At 35.5% G+C, this 21,417-nt stretch overlaps 1 protein-coding gene across 3 annotated transcripts in view; it reads right to left on the bottom strand.

Moving 5' to 3' along the window:
• The window catches only part of ADGRV1 (adhesion G protein-coupled receptor V1), a 468,628-nt gene that overhangs the window by 354,736 nt on the left and 92,475 nt on the right, over nucleotides 1–21,417 (bottom strand). For all 3 annotated transcript variants that reach the window (XM_076008180.1, XM_076008181.1, XM_076008182.1), the window contains 9 exons: nucleotides 17,305–17,567; nucleotides 15,251–15,426; nucleotides 14,320–14,444; nucleotides 11,920–12,077; nucleotides 11,680–11,823; nucleotides 11,265–11,372; nucleotides 8,695–8,959; nucleotides 7,852–7,974; nucleotides 205–427 (listed from right to left, as the gene is read on the bottom strand). In XM_076008180.1, coding sequence (XP_075864295.1) covers nucleotides 205–427; nucleotides 7,852–7,974; nucleotides 8,695–8,959; nucleotides 11,265–11,372; nucleotides 11,680–11,823; nucleotides 11,920–12,077; nucleotides 14,320–14,444; nucleotides 15,251–15,426; nucleotides 17,305–17,567 — 1,585 coding nt within the window. The remainder of the gene's footprint in view (nucleotides 1–204; nucleotides 428–7,851; nucleotides 7,975–8,694; nucleotides 8,960–11,264; nucleotides 11,373–11,679; nucleotides 11,824–11,919; nucleotides 12,078–14,319; nucleotides 14,445–15,250; nucleotides 15,427–17,304; nucleotides 17,568–21,417) is intronic.

Below are 21,417 nucleotides of genomic sequence, written 5' to 3'. Positions count from 1 at the left end.
CCATTTTAATCCAAAATATTGATATTATAGTGATTAACTTGGTAGAATAGATATTAGAAATATGCATAATAACCACATTTCTGGCAGATAAACAGCTCTTATATTTTGTATATTTTTCAGTCACTAAATAAAAACTTATAAATTAGGTGCCATACAAAATTATGGTGAGCATAAAAGACACATAGCATGAAATGTTGAACCTACCTAGGAATAAAGTCAGACTGGCTGGAGATGTAGACTAGCTCATATATATGTGAGTGGGCACTTCCCACTAGAGCAATTAAATTCTTGCTTGAATTAAGGGACTTTACTGTAACAGAAGCTGCATCATAAGCAGAAGGTGCTTCCAGAACAAAAGAGAATTGGTTCAGTTCCGAATTCCAGCAATACAGAGCAGACCTCTCTTGGCCAATGAGAAGTATGTGAACTGCAGGAAGGAAGGAAAAGGCAACTCAAGTGAAATGTAAACTGTCACCTTCCACACTCCCTGTATAGATTTCAAAGCAAAACCTTTCTAACTCTCAAAGTTCCATTTTGATTTCTGAGGTAATTAAATATGATTCAATTTCTGAAATAACGGAATGTAAATAATAATTTTTAAATGCTGTGGGATGGATGATGAAGCCAACCTGACAATGTATGCATATCCATTTAATAAAAAAAGAAATCACTAGCTGGTAGAACTCCCACAGATTTTGGACTCTTGATTCATCTCAGTATTTATTTATTGAATAGCATAGTAAGATATTTTTTAAAGCGAAAAATAGCCATAATCCCACCATTAAACGTTACACTTTTATATTTTCCTTTTGCAATTATAATGCATAATAATTCACAATTCACAGTCATAAACAATGTAAAATACAAAAAAATCTTAATAATCTCACACAGTATTTATAGTATTATACAGTTTTATATGTTGCTTCATAGCATTGAAGTTTATAACTTAATGCATAGACAATAACCTATAGGGTTGATCTCCAAAGTATACTGAATAATTTCCCTACACTGGATATTTGTTGTTTTACATTTATTTTCCAATAGTAAGTAGAGACAGAATTATTCATGTTAATTATCTTCACTTGATGAATTTTTCAAGGTAATTAGGCCAAAGGGTAATCGAACAAATTTATGACTCTTGGAGTATATTCTGCCAATCCTATTTGAAATATTATCAGGAAATCATGCTTTTAATAGTTCAAAGCATTGGCACATATTTGTATCTACACAGGTTAGGAAGGAAGGGGGCTTACTATGTTGTATATATTAATAAATAATCTTCAGACTTAAAATTGTGGGGAAATAAGAAATCATAGAGAAACATACACAGATTCCAATATTTGCAGAAACACATTGGAACATAAAGATATCAAATAAGACTGAATAAATACTAATATCGCACAAAGAACAAGCATGAGTCCATTCTAAAATTTTAGCCAATATGTTACAATGGTAAACCCCATATCCTTACTCTTACATATTAAGAATTACTGATCATATTTATTTACAATAATTAATTTATGTGTGAGTGCAGTTTAGTAAAGGTTGCATAAAAGGTAAAGATCATCAAGAAAATTGTTATCAATAGGCTTGAATTTTAAATGGCCATATGTTTTTCATAAAGCTTTGTAAAACTGGAAACCCACAGTAAAGAACAAACTCAGGTGGATCTCAACTTCCCTCAAATTTAGCTGATTCTACCAGCTCAACCAAGATCACCTCTGCCTAGAGTGGAATGACCTTTTGCATTTATGAATTTCCAATGCTTATCACCAGTCTTGGATTCTCTTCTAAGCTACAAACAGTAACAGTTACTCTGAACACAAACGACTCAAATTTAACATATCCCAACCAAACTCATTATCTCTGCCCTAAAAAACCTAGTCCTCCCCCAGCAATCACCATAATAATTACAGGACTACCATCTATCTACTAATTGCAAGAAATTAGGGGTCATCTTTGACATCCTCTCTCTCACCTCTCCCATATCTAATCTATCATCTACTCCTGCAGATTTTACTTGTGAGACATTTTCTGAATCAATCTACTTCTCTGATTTTCCACCTGCATCACCTACCACTTTCCCAGCTCCATCATTCAGCATCTCTAAAGTATGAGCCTCCAGCTTGTTTTTAGACACCTTGTCTTACTAACTTCTAAGTTGTTTTTTTTTACCATGGCAGCAAAAGCTCTCTTTTTAAAACACATTTAACAGATACACACACACAGAGTCTCTCTGTCTCCCTAGCCCTGGGGTTCTCTGTCTCCATCTCCTCATCACCTTCTCATAAAAGGCATCCCAATACTTTTAAGATAAAGACCATAATCCTTTAATTATCCTTTTATTATTAATCCCATAATCCTTTAAATCCTATCTGATTATATATTTGGTTACACTCAGCACAACTGTTAACTCACTGCCTGTGTTTGGGCCACAATGGCCCGTTTCTGGCCCTTCCCTAAGAGCTCACCACCATCACCTGACCTCTTTGCACATGGTCTTCCCTTTTTCTTTGCCTCATTAACTCCTATTGCACCTTGAGTTCTCAATTAAATGATTCTTCCTTAAGAAAGCTTTCTGGGCATCTCTTAGACCACGGCAAGTCCTCTCATTTTGTTTTATGAGAGTATTTTACTCCATTTTCTCATGGCAGTTATCTGTTTATAGCTAGAAAGTTACTAGTGAGATTTTACGTAATGTCTCTCTTCCCTACTATACATTAAACTTCTTCAGGGCAAAGACTATATGTGCCTTTGCTTACCTTTGTTTCCCCAGAGCTTACTACTGTCCTTGGCACATAATTGGCACTTAAAAATATCTATTAACTAATAAAAGAGAGAAGGGTGAAGGGGAAGATAAGTTTACATGTCCTTGTAGTCTTTGTCATATTCATTCTTCCTCTTCCATTTAAAGAATTCAGTCACCACCCAACAATCTCTGTCAAGTCATTAACCAGAATAAATATGTGATCCTCATAGTCATAGCTCCAATTTATTACTTTTAATAAAATATTTGACACATTCAAAATAAGAAAGTCCTCGAACATTATTTAATGCATAATTTCACCTTTCAGGGGATCTATAATAAGCCATTCTAAATAACTACCTACAATCTTTTCATACTTCTACAACCTCAAGTCACAGAAACAAAAGAAATAAAAAGACCTCACAATGGGTCCCTTAACAAGCCTCTGGCAGAATTTTTCACAAATTCTTTTAGAAAGTATGCCTATTATATTTTTTTAAAAATCTTTTAAGGGAATTCTATAACTTTAATTAATGGCCCATTCAGGCAGCACTCATCATCCTTAAAAACATTCATTAGGCAACTATTTTGAATAATAATAAGTGACTCAATACATTTAGTCCACTTGAAAACTTGAGGTATAAGAGAAGCAAAAATAATGAAAGCAAAAAAATTACAGGACAAGTAGACAAAAACTAAACAAATACATTATGAAAGATACAGAATTTATTCAGTAAATCATTTATTGAGTGAATGTAAGAAAGTCACCCAAGTTGTACATGACAGGATAGCATCACAGATTCATGACCTGAGTGCTGGTAGATGTAAAGAGAAGTTATTTAAGGAAAGGATGAGCAGAGACACGTACAGGACTCTGATGGCAAAAGGAAGAAAGTGTGGAGGCTGGAAAGCAACATAATCATCCCAGTGGGAAGTGCCTAGGGATAGGGAGAATGTGCTATGGCCTTCCACAGGGCCAAGGAGGAAAGAGTAGAAAATGTGGAAACAAAGTACAATGAGATAAACCATCTATAAAAAATGAAAGGTAAATAGAATAACATCAGCAAGATAGTGGAATAGGAATTGTCTGGCTCCACTATTTCCCACGGAAATCCAATTGGCAACTATCCATAGACAAGAACACCCTCATGAATATCTCAGAATGTGAAAGTGGTGCTCAGACTGCCCGCCCCCTTGCCTTGGAATACAGACTAAAAACAGATGCACACAAAGGGTAAGATGAAACTGTTCATCACACCCTTCCTCCCTCCCTTCCCCAAGCCACCACAGCCCTGCACAAAGAGTATCCCCCAGGATCCATAGTTTTTACAGAGAGAAGAGAGAGTTGGACGCAGATATTCAGCTTCCCCATTATTCCAGGACCCATAAACACTCTCTCATCTTGCCCCATGAAAAACATTGGTGGTATCAGCAGGGGTAGACCACCTGGGGTCAGTTAGAAACAAAGAACAGGGGTGGGGTTCACAGTGGCTAATGTGCAGATCTTGGTGTTGGCACTGCATTCTGGACAGTGGAAGTACACCAGCAGAGAGGATAGCTGACAGTATTGCTCTGCAAGAAGCATAGTCAACAGGTCTCCCAGGCTTGAATCCCTGACCAGCTTCCACACCCAGCCACCTGTGCTGTCCTTGAAACTTCCCCAGGCCAGGAGATGGGGCATGCCAGCAATTATGTGCAGAGCTCTGCCCAGGCCCATTGGCTGAGCTGCAACTCAGCCAAGCTCCAGTGCACTTCTTAGCCCTTCCCCAGGACAGAAGGGAAGGGCAGGTTGGTGATTATGCATGGAGGGAGTAACTGGCCCCACCTGGACCCAGCTACAGAGCTATGACCCAGACAAGCTCTGATGCTCTCCTTAATCCTCTGCCCTACATTGAAAGGCAGAGGTAGGTCAGTGATTATCTACAAAGGGAGCATCAGACCAAGCTACCAAGCTGCAACCCAAACAAGCACTGGTGTGCTCCTTAACCCCATGCCCCAGCCGCGGAGGCAGGAACAGCAATTCAGGAATTATCCACAGTGGGAGCATCTGGCCCTGCCTGGACTCAGCTGCAGAGCATTAACCCAGGCAAGCCCTGAGGCTCTCCTTATGCCCTCAACGGTTCAGGAGGCAATAATAGGTGAACGAGTATCTTCTGAGGGGAGAATGTGATCTTGCTCAACCTCTGCAGCTGAGCAGTTACTTCACCAACCCTCAGTGCTCTGTTTAAGGCTACCCTAAGACATGTCCATGCATATCTGTGCAGCTTAGTCTCTAACCCTGCCTGCTCTGAATGGTTGAGTAGTGGTCCCAGAGACCTCACCCAGCCACAGAGCTCAGCACGTGGCTTGCCCAGATATACAGATCCAAACTGTAGTACTGGCCAGCTAGGAAAGGTGACCTATGACACTGATCAGAAGCAATAACAGAGCCCAGTCAACAGCTCTACCTTGACACAGACTTCAGGTAAAGGTCTCACCAGACCTCAGAGCACAGCCAACAGTTCTATTCAACCCTGAAGCAAGTTGAAAAAGTTGAGTTCCTAGAAGTAGAGAGTAGAATGATGGTTACCAGAGAGGGGAAGAGCAAGAGAATGGGGAGTTGTTGGTTAAAGACTACCAACTTTTGGCTAGACAGAGGAATAGATGTTGACATCTATTGCACAGTAGGATGACCATAGTCAATAATAACATGTTGTCTATTCACAAATAACTAAGAAAGTAAATTTTGAATGTATCATCATGAAAAATGTGAAGTGAGGTCATGGATATGTTAATTAGGTTGATTTAATCATTCCACATCAAATACATATATCAAAACATCCTATTATATAATTATAGGATATAATATATATCCTCCATATATAATTATGATTTATAAATTTAAAAATAGTACTTAGAAAATCAGAGGTAAATAATCTCTGATTCCTGGTAGTGGCTGAGGTGACTTAAGGTAGCAGTGCCTAAAGGTTGCAATGCCTGATAGAGAAAGCAGCAGTCAAGCACCTAAGGGGAAAATTGCAAAAATAGTCTCCTGTATTTGTTCCAAGTCCTCTAGCCGTCTCAATCATTATCATTTACTTTGTATATTTTATCTTTTGTGAGTTCAACTATCCTCATACATCAATGTTTCTGAAATATAAACCTCCACCTCTGATTTCCTTGCAATTTCTACATCTCTAACCACCCACAGGTGCTTCTATATCATCTTGAACTAAAGATGCCTATAACCAAGCTTATCACATTTCCCACTAAAGATATTTTTCCTGTATCTTTTCCTAACGTCAATACTAATCTTTCCTTCCAGTTGCCAAGGTGTGATAACTTTTGCTCCTCACATTTGAAAAGTCACCAAGTGCTGTTGTATCTTCATTTCTAACTTCTCTTGCCCACAATTATCTTCATTTCCAATTTCTCACCCCAGCTTAGGACCCTCTTTGACTCTTGCCTAGGCAGTGAGTTGTAAGTTACTTCATCCAGTGTATTCCATATACCAAAGCTAGGAGGAGTAATAAAGCATGTCCTGGATCATCACTGGCCTTTGAAATGTCATTAAGGGTTTGTCTATCTCATTAGTGCTCTGGGTGTGGTCCAGGATCCCCTAAGAGTCTTTGAAACCCTTTTAGAGGATCTCTGAGGTCCAAACTATTTTCATAATAATACTAAGACATTGTTTGTCTACTTCCCTCTCATTCTTTCATGAGTGTACAGAATTTTCCAGAGGCAATATGACTTATAATATTGCAATAGACTGAATGCAGATGCAGATATGAGAATCCAGACTTAGAAAGACAGCCACTGCATGAGCTCACTTATTTGTGGAATCTAAAAAGTCAAATTCACAGAAACAGAGTTTAGATGGTGTTTGCCAAAGGCTGGGGGATGGGGGAAATTAGAGATGTTGGTCAAGGGTAAAAACTTTCAGTTATAAGATGAGTGAGTTCTGCAGATCTAATCTACAGCATGGTAACTATAGTTAGTAATAATGTATTATATATATTTCGATCAAATCCCAGCACTCCTGTCTGCCAATGGTGCCCTCAACACGATAAACACTTCTGTCTTTCCCTTTTTCTCAGATCCTTCTCCCTGTCCAAAATATTTATTGCCAATTCACCCAGACATAGCTCAAGCTCCTTCTTAGATCTCTTAACCACTCCAATTCTATCTATCCCTCACAGAACAAACGGTATTGGTCCTCTGCCTTAAATTAGTGTCTTAATATCTTTTCTTGCTTCTCCAACCAAATAGTAAGCCTTTTAATATAATATCCAATTAATAACTGTGTGCTGTTTAATTCATGAAACTGCCATCTCTCAATTTTAGAGCAGGGCTGCGGTTCACCCAGACTGTCCTGCAGAGCCACTCAGGTTTGGGTTCCAAGTTCCTCTAGACACCTCCACAGGAGGTGATGATCCACGATGATCCACTGACCGTGTCCCCTTCCCACACTGCTGACACTTGGCCTGTGTGGCAGCTTGACAAGCGCATATGCCAGCTGGCCTCTGCTTCTTCTTCCCTTATTGTTGGCCCACCCAAGTGATTCCTTGCCAACCCTAAAATAATCCTACAGCCTCCAGACCTTGGGTTCTTATGAACAGACTTTGTTTCTGGAACCACAGTGATTAAAAATATTGCTTATGTATCTGATGTGTGGGTAAAAGTGGAGAAGACCAGGAAAGGATTTCACACTGTGGAAGAAGCTGGTAGAGTAAATGAGGATGGCAAAGTTCTCATAGTCATATTCTGACTTAAAAAAAGAATTCTAAATGCAAAAACTTGCTATCCTCATATACATACTTTCCTATTTTAAAAATATATATTTAATGTCACTCTTTTCTCTAGACAAAAGAAATATACTATCTTTAGTCTTCACTAATATTTTCCTCCATATTTTAGCCATTCTCATTACTCTCATGCACAATGCTCACAGAATTTCAAAAAATTCTAAGACTTCTGGAAGCATTATTATAAAGATCTTGATTTTACATTCTTATTAAAATATTCAGTGTCTGGCAATGTGACAATTAATCTAATTCAATGAGATTAAAATCATTCTGGCTTTCCACACTACCTGTAGGATTGGTGAGCAATTAAAAAGTCCTTACCTATTCCTGAGGCTGGTGTGAAAGAGTGGATCCTGTTAACAGAAGTAAAATCCAAGGATTGAAAATATCTGAAAGAAGACTGTCCTGTCTCCCACATGAAAATATCAATCGAATTATGATCTCCTACAATAATAGAATAAAAGTAAAATCTTAAGGCAAAAGTTGCAGGAAAAAAATGACAAAATTGCACAGTAAAACTACAATACAAATGTTAAATTTAATTTAAAAACAAATTTCCTCAGAATCCATTTAGTTTGACAAAAATACAACTTAGTAGGAAGTGCTTCAAAAGTGCATTCACTATTTGAAGTGAATACGTGGTTAGCCATTAACCATGACCTAATGCTAAAGAAAGACTAGGGATTATATTATTTTTTGTTTTTTAGGAATGTTGGAATTTTATAAAAGTTCTACTAAGCAGAATAAAGCAAATTTCTATTCATAGAATATTAGAACAGTCATCAAAAGTTGTTAAACACCATTTATTAATACTATAAAATATTCACGGCACCCTAAGTGTATTCATATAAAGTTATTTAATTTCACTTGGGATATAAAATCTTTATGGATCTTTCGACTTTACCTGCCCACTTCCAATTTTATTTTAATATAACTTTAAAGTAGTAAGTTAGAACACCACATGATTATGGGCATAGTGCTTAAATTTTTTTCCAAAAGACATTTATAGCTGACAGTTAATGTTTATCATCTATCAAGGAACATTCTATTGATTCGCTAAAAAAGTTATCACAACAGCATTTTCATATAAAACATACCATTTGAATGTTAAATGATTTCCATAATAATAACTATATATGCATTACAAATACTGTATCTTCTCACCTAAAAAGGTATTTTTGGCAAAGATTAAGTAAATATCATTGCCTGCAGACAAAGCCTCGACTTGTGTTGTCCCACTGACTGGCACTTCTTGAAAGTTATTAAAGCCACTGCCAGACCATCTGAATAGAAGGGAATTTAGCCTGGCATTAACCTGGGAAATGGCTAAGAACACAGAACCTCCTCTGTTGAACAAGGCCATGCTCAGCACTCCTCGGACAGGGAGTGTTTGATGCAACACAAAGCTTTCTCCATTCCACCTGAAGACCTGTAGAAAATGTTCAAATACAAAACTCTTTATATAACTAGGAATTTGGCACTTCTGAGAATTTAACCAATATCATGTGTTTACTTTCCTGGACCCTTTTATTTATTTAGGAGGATACTTCCACAAATGAGAAAATACCAAAACTGATGCTCTCTCCTTTTTATCTGTGTGTGTGCACACATGAGCACACACATGCAGAATGAATGAAAGAGAGGCTATCTGGAAATAAATCAGTATCAAATATACATCTGGCCAGCGGATGGGGACAGAAAGCAAAGGGAAAGCCAAAACAGAAGAGAATTAAATTAAATACGAAAAATTTGGAACCAGATAAGAAACTTTCTATGCTATAATATCATTACCAACAGTTCAAGCAAGAAAATACAGAGAAACACCTAAACCTTTCTTGTCCCCATGGTGGCAGTCAATGCACACAATGCATATACTTTCAGAGCAAGTGTTTATACATTTAAAATTAAAAGAAAATTCAAATTCTACCTGGTTTCTTATATAAGCTTGTCAATTTCACAAAGAATTACATTTATTCAGTCAACAATTAGGAACTTTGAGCCAGACATTACATCTAACTTGATTTCCCTAATACTTTCATAATTCCCTATCAGACCATCCTAATTGTCATCTTTAGCACTTGTTTCATTTTATAATCATGCATTTATTCAATTATTGACGTTTATTGTTTGCCTTTTCCTAATAGTTAATAAGATCCAAAAAGGGAGGAATCACTTTGATGGGCCAGTGATATAGTGCAGCCTCTATGGGATACAGTATGGAGATTTCTCAAAGAAATAAAAGTAGACCTACCATTTGATCCAGCAATCTCACTACTGGGTATTTACCCAAAGGAAAAAAAGTCATTTTATCAAAAAGGCACCTGCACTCCAGTGTTTATTGCAGCACAATTCACAATTGCAAAGATGTGGAATCAACCAAAATGCCCACTGACTGATGAGTGGATTAACAAAATGTGGTATATGTATACTATGGAGTACTACTCAGCCATGAAAAAGGATGACTTAATGCCTTTTGCAACATGTTAGACAGAACTGGAGACTACTGTCCTTAGTGAAGTATCACAAGAATGGAAAAACAAACACCATATGTACTCACTATTAAACTGGAACTAACTGATGAGTATACCCGTGCACAGAGGAATGTAAAACTTAGTGGAAATGAAGCAGGGAGAGGCGGGATGAAGGCAGGGGCAAAAACCTACTGAATGGGTACAGTGAACACTATTTGAGTGACTGGCACACATATAGCCATTACAAAAGCAATACATGTAACCAAAACATTTGTACTCCTTTAATACTTTGAAATAAAAAAAAATAAATAAAAGTAAATAAATTTGAGAATGAGGTGACTGTCACATGCTGATGGCATATATGATAATAATAGAAAAGCACCCACTGGATTTGGCCACCTAGTTGTCATCAGTGAGCACAAATAAGTACAGCCAAAGCAAGGAGATCATTCTATTAAAATGTCTTACTATAGAGGGGAGAAAAGAACATGAAACAAAAACTAAAAGGCCATGAGATTGGGGAGGAATTTCTTTGTAAGCCAGGTGATCCTAGAACATTTATACTGATTGTAATAGTCGAGAGAGAGGTAGAAAGACACTGGAGACGAAGGGAATAACTAAACCTTATGAAGACAAAAGGGGCACCAATGTGAGAGGTCTGGCTTTTATAGAAGGGACGCATCCTCCATTCTAACAGAAACGAGGAATAAGACTGGGTTTCAAGTGGGTTTTTGAATTTGGTGTTGGGAAGACGAGTGACCTTCCGTTTGGTCACTTTCATTTCAACAAGACTGTTAGCTGAAAGTGAGGAGATGATAAGCACGTATGGAAGTTTGGGGAATGGCAAAAATGATCAAATAAGCATTCCCAGGATTATAAGAATCTATTAGAGAAATGTGAGATTTCTGTGGTGATGCTGAGTGTCCATGTGACAATGTTAATCATGAATATTTACTGATACTATCTGTCTGATTGTATGATTTTGCTCCATAATGTTTTCCAACTCAGTTAAATTCTAATTAAATGTTCCTCCTTATTATTACATTTGCTTTGAGTCTTAAAGACAATATATTTATAACTCTATTATTTAAAAATTAGTTGTAACTAATTAATATTCACATTCTATTTAATACTTTACCATTTTATCACAATCAAATCATGGTTTTCTTTTATTCTAAAGCTATAGACCATATCTTTGATAAATTTCAATTACGGTATTAAAAAGAAAACTTAAAAAAACCCTTCATTTTAAAAGAATCATACCTGAGTTAATTCAGAGTCATCTCTTTGACTTGCAATAATTAAATAATCTTGACTGTCTGAAGTAAAATATCTTACTTGAGAACTTTCCAAAATAATGATAGTTTGTACCTGCATGGAAGACAGAAGAGTGGGAATAAAGATTTAAAGGAGAATTTAAGAAAGGCATTGAATATACTATAGTATGAGTTTGTATTTGAAGTTCAAGACTTGAAAACTTTGATCCCTTGATATGCATATTAAGTGTCATTTCAAAAGACAAAGATGTTCCTGGATTAAGATACCTTGCTAAAATGTATACATCAACTTGCAAAAAGTCCTTTTTCATATTAACATACAGCATACATTATCTTCCATTTTGACCAATCTTATAAATCTAAATTAAGCATTCTATTAAAAAATATAGATTTTTTTTTACCAGGAATAATTTAAATCCAGATGTGAATGTATATACACTGTTAACAGAAGGCTTTTCTTCTCTTTCTGTGTGAGTAATCACAAAGTAGGGAGAAAGACCAATGTTAAAGGCCTCACAAGTTTTAGGATTTTCTATATTTAAATCCTAGGAAAAGAGAAATAAGAATAACAGTAATTCATGTTACACCCAAAACTTATCTGTAAATTTTATTTTGTGTACTATAAAATAAGTGATGTTTACCTCAACTGGAATAAAAATCCCTTGCCATCGGTAAACAGTAAAAGATGATTTTCTTAACATAATACCATATATTGAATTTTCCAAAGTAAAAAAACACCAGCCAGAAGCTGATTCATCCAAAAAAGTTTGAAATATGGAAAACACAAGATCCATTCCCCCTGAAAAACATAAATCATGATTCACTAGTGTATAATCCCATCCAAACCTTATCTGTTCTAATTGACTGTTCAAATGGAGAGACTAGTGAGTTTGTAACTGCAAATGAAGATCCTTCCTTGATGTGTGTGTGTGTTAGTATGAGACAGAGAAAAGAGACAAGCTATGGAATTTAAAAATAACTGCAAATGATGATTTAAAAAAAATAAGAAAAATTATTAATACTCTGCTCTTTTACTCATGTAGAATTTCTAAGGTGTATTTAAAAATAAATGCTACATGCATGTATAATTCAAAGGGAAATATGCTGAACATGGTTTTTATCAACTTTTATAAAGATGATGAAAATACAACTGAGAAATTTTAAAATAATAAGTATCATTTATAAAAACATGCTAAATGTTAGGTTTTAAAACTTACGCTATTAATTTGAAATTATGCTCATCTAATTTCTCACTTTACATTTTATATATTATAAGAATGCCAACACAGACTTACAAACTTCAAATGGCTGTCAACATTTTATCAAACTGCTATAACTGGTACAAGTCCTAAAATTCTGTACTGCCAAAAAAACAAACAAACCATAAAACTCCTATCTAATTAAGAATAACTACAAAAAAGGTGTCTACGGTCTATGAACATGACTGTTTCCCAAAGAAAGTATTTTTTTGAACTTTGGCTAATGGTGTGAACATGACATAGCAACAACAGATATCAAGGTTGAAACTCAGGTTCCCTATAAATGATTGATCATTTTGAGATTACCAGTTCAAGAGGATATAATGTCAATGCCTTATGTATAATATCCATTGGCAATTTCCTTTCCTAAAAATTCAACAGTTAAGCTTCCTATTTTGCTATCTTTTAAAGGTGTGCCACAGATTTTTCATTAAGAGTCTTGAATGGTCCTAACGTGGACAAATGCTTCCCGACAATTCAAGAAGATAGTGAATGAAGAATAAGCAACAACTGCAGAAATTAAAAAATCTCCAACACATACTCACAATATTTCCAAAAAAACACACACAAAGCCCAAACAACAATGAGAAAACTCTAAATTAGAAACTATAATCTTTCTTTTTTTGTATCCCATCTCTACCTATCTTCTAGGCAATTACACCACTATTATCTTTTTTTCTCTGCTAAATACTCAATCTTTCTTTACCTACTAGGCCTTTCCCATCCAAGTTAGCACACACTTAGGTCTCTCCAGACTAAACAAACAAAAAAATCTTCTGAATCCTACATCACATCACTACCTTTTCTAGGTCCTACCTTCTCGGCCAAACTTCTTGAAATAAATTTGAGGTCTCTATTCTTTCACCTCCACTCAAAATGTTATTCAATTTCCATCCCTCTATACAAACAGCTCTTGCAATGGTCACTAATGCCTTCTATGCCTGTTATGCCTTCTATGGTCACTAATTGCTATCATGGTTATTTTTCAGGTTCTCATTTTACTGGACATCCTACCAGCAGCTGACACAGTTTACTTCTCTTTCCATTTTTAAAACACTTTTCTTCTCCTGTTTGCCATCCTTTATTTTCCTAGATTTCTCACCAGGTCTTCTAAGTCTCCTTTGCCAGGTCATCATCTATTCCTGGTCATTCAATTTGAGTCTTCTTGGAGTTCAGTCTGGGTCCTCTTCCCTTCCCTATCTTCAGCCTTTCTATTCAGATTACTGTATCAGTTTCTATAACTTTAAATATAATATGCATAGCTAAAGATCCCCAGGTTTTTCTCTCCAGCAGATTGATAACTTCCTTTGAGTCTAGAGACTCACTTCACTTATAATATTTTTTTTATGCCTCATGTTTCTGCCTTGACAGGTCCCTACTCTCACCTTCATGTTCCTCCAAACCAATGCTTTGCATAATCAACCTCCACTCTTCATTCAGTTTTAGTTCAAAGATCAATACACCTTGGAGGATTTCTCTTATGTTCTTTCAACACTTAGAATCTTCCCTTTAAAACATTTATTACAGTTTAAACTACAAATTGATTTTTACTCATTTGATTTATTTCTGTCACCCACTAAATTCTAAGTTCCATGAGCTCAGTGCCAAGCCTGGCACATGATTAGCACTCAATAAATATTTGTAGATGCAATAAAAGAATTAGATATCTGTTCTCCATTTTCAACAGATCCATAAGATACAATTCCTGGAAAAAAATGTAAATCTTACATATGCAATATTTCTTGGTTACAGAATTATTTTCTCATAAGAAATGAAACATACTCATGCCAAAGGCTGTTTCAGAGACTGTTTCCCACTGCACACTCACAGCCAAATCAATGCCATTAGTGCGTGATACATTTAAATACACAGTCCTGTTGGATTCTTCGACGTCTATGGAGGTGGCTCTAAAAGAAACAAATGGATTGTGGAAAACGAAGAGTATAATTTCTACATATTTGAAATATATATCACATTGCTAGCATATACTCAATGCACTTTTAAATTTGCACAACCCAAAGTGAGATCCACAAATTTTAAACATCAAGATGACTAGACTCTAAACCTCAAAAATATTCATTTATGAAGACATTTTTTCAAAAAGAACAAATGCAACACTCTGATACTATGACCATAAGAAAATATTGAGAATCAGTAACTACAGTAACCTCACACTGTATATTCTAAAAAAAGAAATAAAGCTGTCATTCTTAAATTTCTTCACGCATATATCAAAAACATTTTATAGGGAAAAAATGAATCAGGACATTATTACCATGTTAATGAATATAGCTCTATTAAAATATTTCAGGATATAAAATAATAAATATTTGTCAGCTTCCAGAGGAAATTTTAAAACTACTATCACGTTAATATATTTGAAGAGTCATTCATTTGGTTTGAGCAGCTAAATATATTTTATATTATTTCTTGCTTTTTAAAATTTTAAAAACATAAAATAATGTAGGCCTTTACCTGAAAGTGTGAACTCTGAGAAAATAGGAATTCTAATAATACCACTATACAGGATATATTTAGGTTTTTAATACTCTGTTACGAGAGAGCAAATGGCCTCTCTGGATCTATCTTCAAGAGTTCATTTTAAAAGTCCTTTGAAAATATCAGAGATCAATTTCCTTCTGCTTTTTCTTACATCAAAAAATATTCCCTACTTAGCTTCAGAAGTGATAATTTCCTTATGAATAAACTATACCTATTTTCAATTGTAGAGATACTGAATAGCCCCAGAGGGGCCTGGTTTTGCAAAACTGTAATCAGGGTTTGAACATGCGCCCCTAGTCTAGCACCTCCAGTTGGATTAAACAAGGTGCAAACAAAATGCTCATCCATTTCTGGTTCCGTGTCTAATATGGCAGATATGTGTAGGGCCTGAAAACAAAATCAAAAGATAAAGTTACTAGAATACAGATTGTTGCAACACACATATAAATTTGCTAAACATTTTTGATAACAAAATAATAACTTTTGGAAAATAATCACCTCTTTTTATTTAATATTGATCCCCATAATATGATGGTTATAACTATTTCAAGTTACTACTTTTGGGATTTTCAATATTGTGACATATTGCACTGAAATGTCTAAAAATAAATATTTATGACATTTAAAAATCACACTGATTAAAAAATTAAATTTATGTCTTCAGTCTTGCTAATTTTTTATCCTGTCCTGGATACATAACTTTCTTAATCTCATTCCAGTCTAGGATTCACTGTTAAAAAACAGTTATAGTCATAGCAGGCACAAATTAGAAACAACCCAAATGTTCATCAGCAGAACAGACAAACTAATAATGGTCTATTCAATAAAATGCTACTCAGTGATAAAAAAAAAAGAACTAATTATGTATGTGCAACGATACAGATCTCAAAAAGTATGCTGAGTGAAAGAAGCCGACACAAAAGAGTACACACTGTATGATCCTATTTGTACGAAGCTCAAGAACCAGCAAAATGAGTCTTCAATGACAGAAATCAGAAAGTAGTTTCCTCTGGGAAGAGCAAGGGACAAGAGGAAATCTTCTGGGTGACAGTAATGTTAAATATCTTAATCTGAATGGTAATTACTTATGAGCATATATATCTTTAAAGTCATTAAGCCATCCATACACTTATAATTTGTGTATTTTACTGTTATTACCTCTATATAAAAACATGGAAAAAAAGCAGCTATGTGGGTTAAAAAATTTATTTAATCCAATGTGCTCTAACATTTAATTTGTCTAATGAATAGAAAGGTCTTTAAATGCACTGTGAAAGGAGCCTTTTAAGAAAAAATCCACAATGAAAAAATATAAAATATACAAAAAAGAAAATATCTTAAAAAATAAAATACATAAAGCAATGGCAATTGATAAAATACTTTAAATTTGGATTTTTTAAATATTCGTTTCAAGATTTAATTTTAAGTGTCCTTGAGCAAATCAATTAAAGACTTTAAATTTCTAAAACACGAAAAATATTGAGCATCAAAATGAACATGCATTCACAAATGTACGGAAGTTCTGAAGCTTATTTATGTGAACTGATTATTAAGAAAATTAATTATTGGATGGACTGTTTTAGATGAAAGCATTAAATACATTATTTTCGAATTATTACAGTTGATATAGTTGGCTTGAGAAAATGGCTAAAGCTATTGTAATTATCTATTTTACGCTTACACTGTGTTTTAAAATTAAAGTTTAGTAGTAGGAACCAGAAATTACTAATATATAGAAAAAGAGGTTTTTGAAAGGTAAACCTTAACTGTGAGTATAGATCACATTTGTAATTAATCTCAAACCCAGAATTTTTTCACCAATAAAAGCTATTCCTAATCTCAAATAAGCAGTTTGAATGAAGTAAGGAATCAAATTTGATTCAACATGTGTCAAAAGGAAAATGATTGGCTGGGGCTTAACATTTAGAAGGATGGCCTGGAGTTTCTTTTAGTTTATGTTATATAGACAGCATAAAATGAAGTACACCATTTAAAGGTGCTTAAAATTTAAAATAGCAATATGTATATTTTCTTTATTAGTAGTATATTCCTGTACCCTGTTAACAGCAAATTTCTCCATTGCACTCTATGTATGAACTACACACCACTACAGCACTTGTCACATAGTAATCTAGTCATAACTTTACCTATCATCTAAGCTGGGAGTATGTTTTCTTTCTAGAACTTAGGGTGCTCCTCTAAGAGAAAATTATTTTGCAAATATTAAAGATAATCTTCCATTCTCATTAAAGGTTCTTAGTGTACCTTGAATCGAACACCTTCTTCTAAAACAATATAGCCTTTGGAAGGAGTCAAATCTTTAGATTCTGTTGAAGAATTCATTTCTGTCACAATGAACTGAACGGTCACGGTTCCAAACAGTCCTTGTGCAGGTTCCCGAACAATGTACAATACTGCAACACTCTCCTGGACATAGAGAGCTGTTGGTTCTCTTAGGAAAAAGTGTTCACTGTTGTTAAATGACAGAACTCCGGGGCCATCATCATTTGCAAGGATAATAATTAAGGCTGTTGAAATAAAAATATTCAATCAATAAATGAAAATAGAAGGGGTTATAAATGCTAAAAAGAGTATGGATGTTTAGTTAGAAACTAGGACAACTCTTTACCTTAAGTGACCGTTTTAAGATCACCTTAAATATGATAGAAAAATTTTAAAGCATTTAATAAAATTCCATATTCACTCATGATATAAAAATACTCAGTAATCCTGGGATAAGAGGCAACTTCTTCAACCTGATAAGGTGATATCTCTCAGAAGCCAACAGCAAATATCAAACAGTGTTAAAGCATTAGAAGCATCCCCACTAAAAAACAGAAACAAGACAATAATAGCTGTCTTCACTGCTACTATTTGAGGTTGTTCTGGTGCTATCAGCCAGGTAACACGGGTAAAAGTAATGGAAAGAAAGAGTCAGAGTGTCGCTATTTTCTAGACAACATGATTATCTAAGCAGACAATGCAAGAGAAAAAATGACTACAGCTATAATAACAGTTCAAAATATATAAGCTGAGCAACCTTCAAAAATCAAGAGCTTTCTATTTTCTACTGTCACTAACAATAATAACTGCAATAACTAATACTCCTAAGAGCTTAATTGCTTAACCTATATTAACTCATTTAATCATAATAATCCTACACAGTTGATTCTATTATTATTTACATTTTACAGAACCTATGACTGAAACACAGACAGGTAATTGGAAGAAGTTGAAAGCTCGGAAATGGCAGACTCAGTGCACAACACCAGGAGGTCTGCTTTAGAGCAGACATTCTTTTTTTTTATTTCAGCATATTATGGGGGTACAGATTTTAAGGTTTCAATAAATGCCCATTCCCCCCTCCCCCCACAAGTCTGAGTCTCCAGCATGACCATCCCCCAGATGGTGCACATCTCACTCATTATGTATGTATATACCCGCCCCCTCCCCCCTCCCACGTGCCCAATACCCTATTACTGTAGTACCTATGTGTCCACTTAGGTGCTGCTCAGTTAATACCAGTTTGCTGGTGAGTATATGTGGTGCTTGTTTTTCCATTCTTGGGAAACTTCACTTAGTAGTATGAGTTCCAGTTCTAACCAGGAAAATATAAGATGTGCTATATCACCGTTGTTTCTTAGAGCTGAATAGTACTCTATGGTATACATATACCACATTTTATTAATCCATTCTTGGATTGATGGGCACTTGGGCTGTTTTAACAGCCTTGCAATTATGAATTGTGCTGCTATAAACATTCGAGTGCAGGTGTCTTTTTTGTAGAGTGTCACTGGATCTTTTGGGTAGATGCCCAGCAATGGGATTGCTGGATCAAATGGTAGATTCACTTGTATCACTTTAAGGTATCTCCATATTGCTTTCCACAGAGGTTGAACTAGTTTGCAGTCCCACCAACAGTGTAGGAGTGTTCCTCTCTCTCTCCACATCCATACCAGCATTTATTGTTTGGAGACTTTTTGATAAACGCCATTCTCACTGGAGTTAAGTGATATCTCATTGTGGTTTTGATTTGCATTTCCCCGATGATTAGAGATGTTGAGCATTTTTTCATATGTTTGTTGGCCATTCTTCTGTCTTCTTTAGAAAAGTTTCTGTTCAAGTCCTTTGCCCACTTTTTAATAGGATTATTTGATTTTTTCTTCCTGATTTTCATGAGTTCTAAGTATATTCTAGTTATCAGCCCCTTATCGGATGCGTAGGATGCAAAAATTTTCTCTCATTCTGTAGGTTGTCTGTTTACTTTCATGACTACTTTGGCTGTGCAGAAGCTTTTTAGTTTGATCATGTCCCATTTATTTATTTTTTTTGCTACTGTGATTGCCTTTGGGGACTTCTCCATAAACTCTTTGCCTAGGCCAATGTCTAGGAGAGTGTTTCCAACATTTTCCTCTAGAATTCTAATAGTTTCATACCTTAGGTTTAAGTCTGTTATCCAGCGTGAGTTGATTTTTGTGAGAGGTGAAAGGTGTGGGTCCTGCTTTAGCCTTCTACAGGTGGCTATCCAGTTTCCCCAGCACCATTTATTGAAAAGGGATTCTTTTCCGCAGCATATGTTTTTGTCTGCTTTGTCAAAGATTAGATGGCTGTATGAAGATGGTTTTATATCAGGATTCTCACATCTGTTCCACTGGCCAATATTCCTATTTTTGTGCCAATACCAGATTTATTTAATTACTGCAGCTTTGTAGTATAGTTTGATATCTGGCATATTAATGCCTCCCATTTTGTTTTTGTTGCCTAGAATTGCTCTTGATATTCGGGGTCTTCTTTGGTTCCATACGAAGCGTAAAATTATTTTTTCTATATCTGTGAAGAATGCTGATGGGATTTTAATAGGTATTGCATTGAATCTGTAGATCAGTTTGGGTAGTATAGACATTTTGATGATGTTGAGTCTGCCAATCCACGAGCATGGTATGGATTTCCATCTGTTTACATCCCTCTGCTATTTCCTTCCTCAGTGTTTCATAGTTCTCCCTGTAGAGGTCTTTTACCTTCTAGGTTAAGTATATTCCTAGGTACTTTAATTTCTTTGTTGCTATTGTGAAGGAAATTGAGTCTTTGATTTGGTTCTCAATTAGATTGTTGTTGGCGTATATGAATGCCTCTGATTTCTGTGTATTGATTTTGTATCCTGAGACTTTACTAAATTCATTGATCAGTTCCAGGAGATTCTTGGTTGAATCTTTGGTGGGGTGTTCTAGATACAATATCATATCATCAGCAAACAGTGAAAGTTTGATCTCTTCTGCCCCTCTTTGGATACCTTTAATTCCATTTTCCTGTCTGATTGCTGTAGCCAGGACTTCCAACACTATGTTGAATAGAAGTGGAGATAGTGGGAAGCCTTGTCTGGTTCCAGTTCTAAGTGGGAATGCTTTCAATTTTTCCCCATTCAGTGTGATGTTGGCTATGGGTCTGTCATATGTGGCTTGTATCATTTTTAGGTATGTCCCTTCTATGCCTATTTTCTTAAGTGTTCGTATCATGAAAGGGTGTTGAATTTTGTCAAAAGCTTTTTCTGCATCTATTGAAAGAATCATGTGGTCTTTGTTTTTGCTTCTGTTTATGTGGTGAATTGCATTTATAGATTTACGTATGTTGAACCATCCCTGCATCCCTGGGATGAAGCCCACTTGGTGGAGATGGATTATTTTTTTGATAAGCATCTGGATTCAGTTAGCTAAGATTTTGTTGAAAATTTTTGCATCTATATTCATTAGGGATATTGGTCTGTAGCTTTCTTTTTTTGTTGCATCCTTTCCTAGTTTTGGTATCAGAGTAATATTCGCTTCATAAAAGGTGTTGGGGAGGTTTCTGTTCTTCTCAATGTTGTGGAATAGTTTCTGCAAGATAGGTACTAGTTCTTCTTTGTAAGTGTGGTAAAATTCGGGTGTGAAACCATCTGGACCGGGACTTTTCTTTTTAGGGAGATTTTTAATTGCTGTTTCTATTTCAGATAGAGCAGCTATTCTTAAAGATGTATAATATCTCTCTACATCAGCAATCGCTATTGGAAAAATGTAACTGAAAAGGGACCTCATTCACAATAGCAACAATTATTAGAGATTAACCCAACAGAAAAACTATAAGGCCTATATGAAGAAAATCACACAATTTTACTTTGTGACTGTGGCAGATGCTGTGGGTGCCTCACCTAAATCCCCTTGTAATCTCCAATCACCTGCAGCAGTTCCTATTTGCCTAATGGTCTCTCTCCACCCGAGGACAATATCAGCCCAGCAGGAGTCAGGCCAGAACTCCTGGAGACTTCACACCCAAAGAGTGACCCTCAAATGATTAAGGATAGGGGCTGGTGACTGAATAGCCCAGATTTCCTTCCCTCTTTCTTCC

Source organism: Microcebus murinus, chromosome 11 (genome assembly GCF_040939455.1).
Source record: "Microcebus murinus isolate Inina chromosome 11, M.murinus_Inina_mat1.0, whole genome shotgun sequence".
Lineage (NCBI taxonomy): Eukaryota > Metazoa > Chordata > Mammalia > Primates > Cheirogaleidae > Microcebus > Microcebus murinus.
This window is presented reverse-complemented; position numbering and strand designations above follow the sequence as displayed.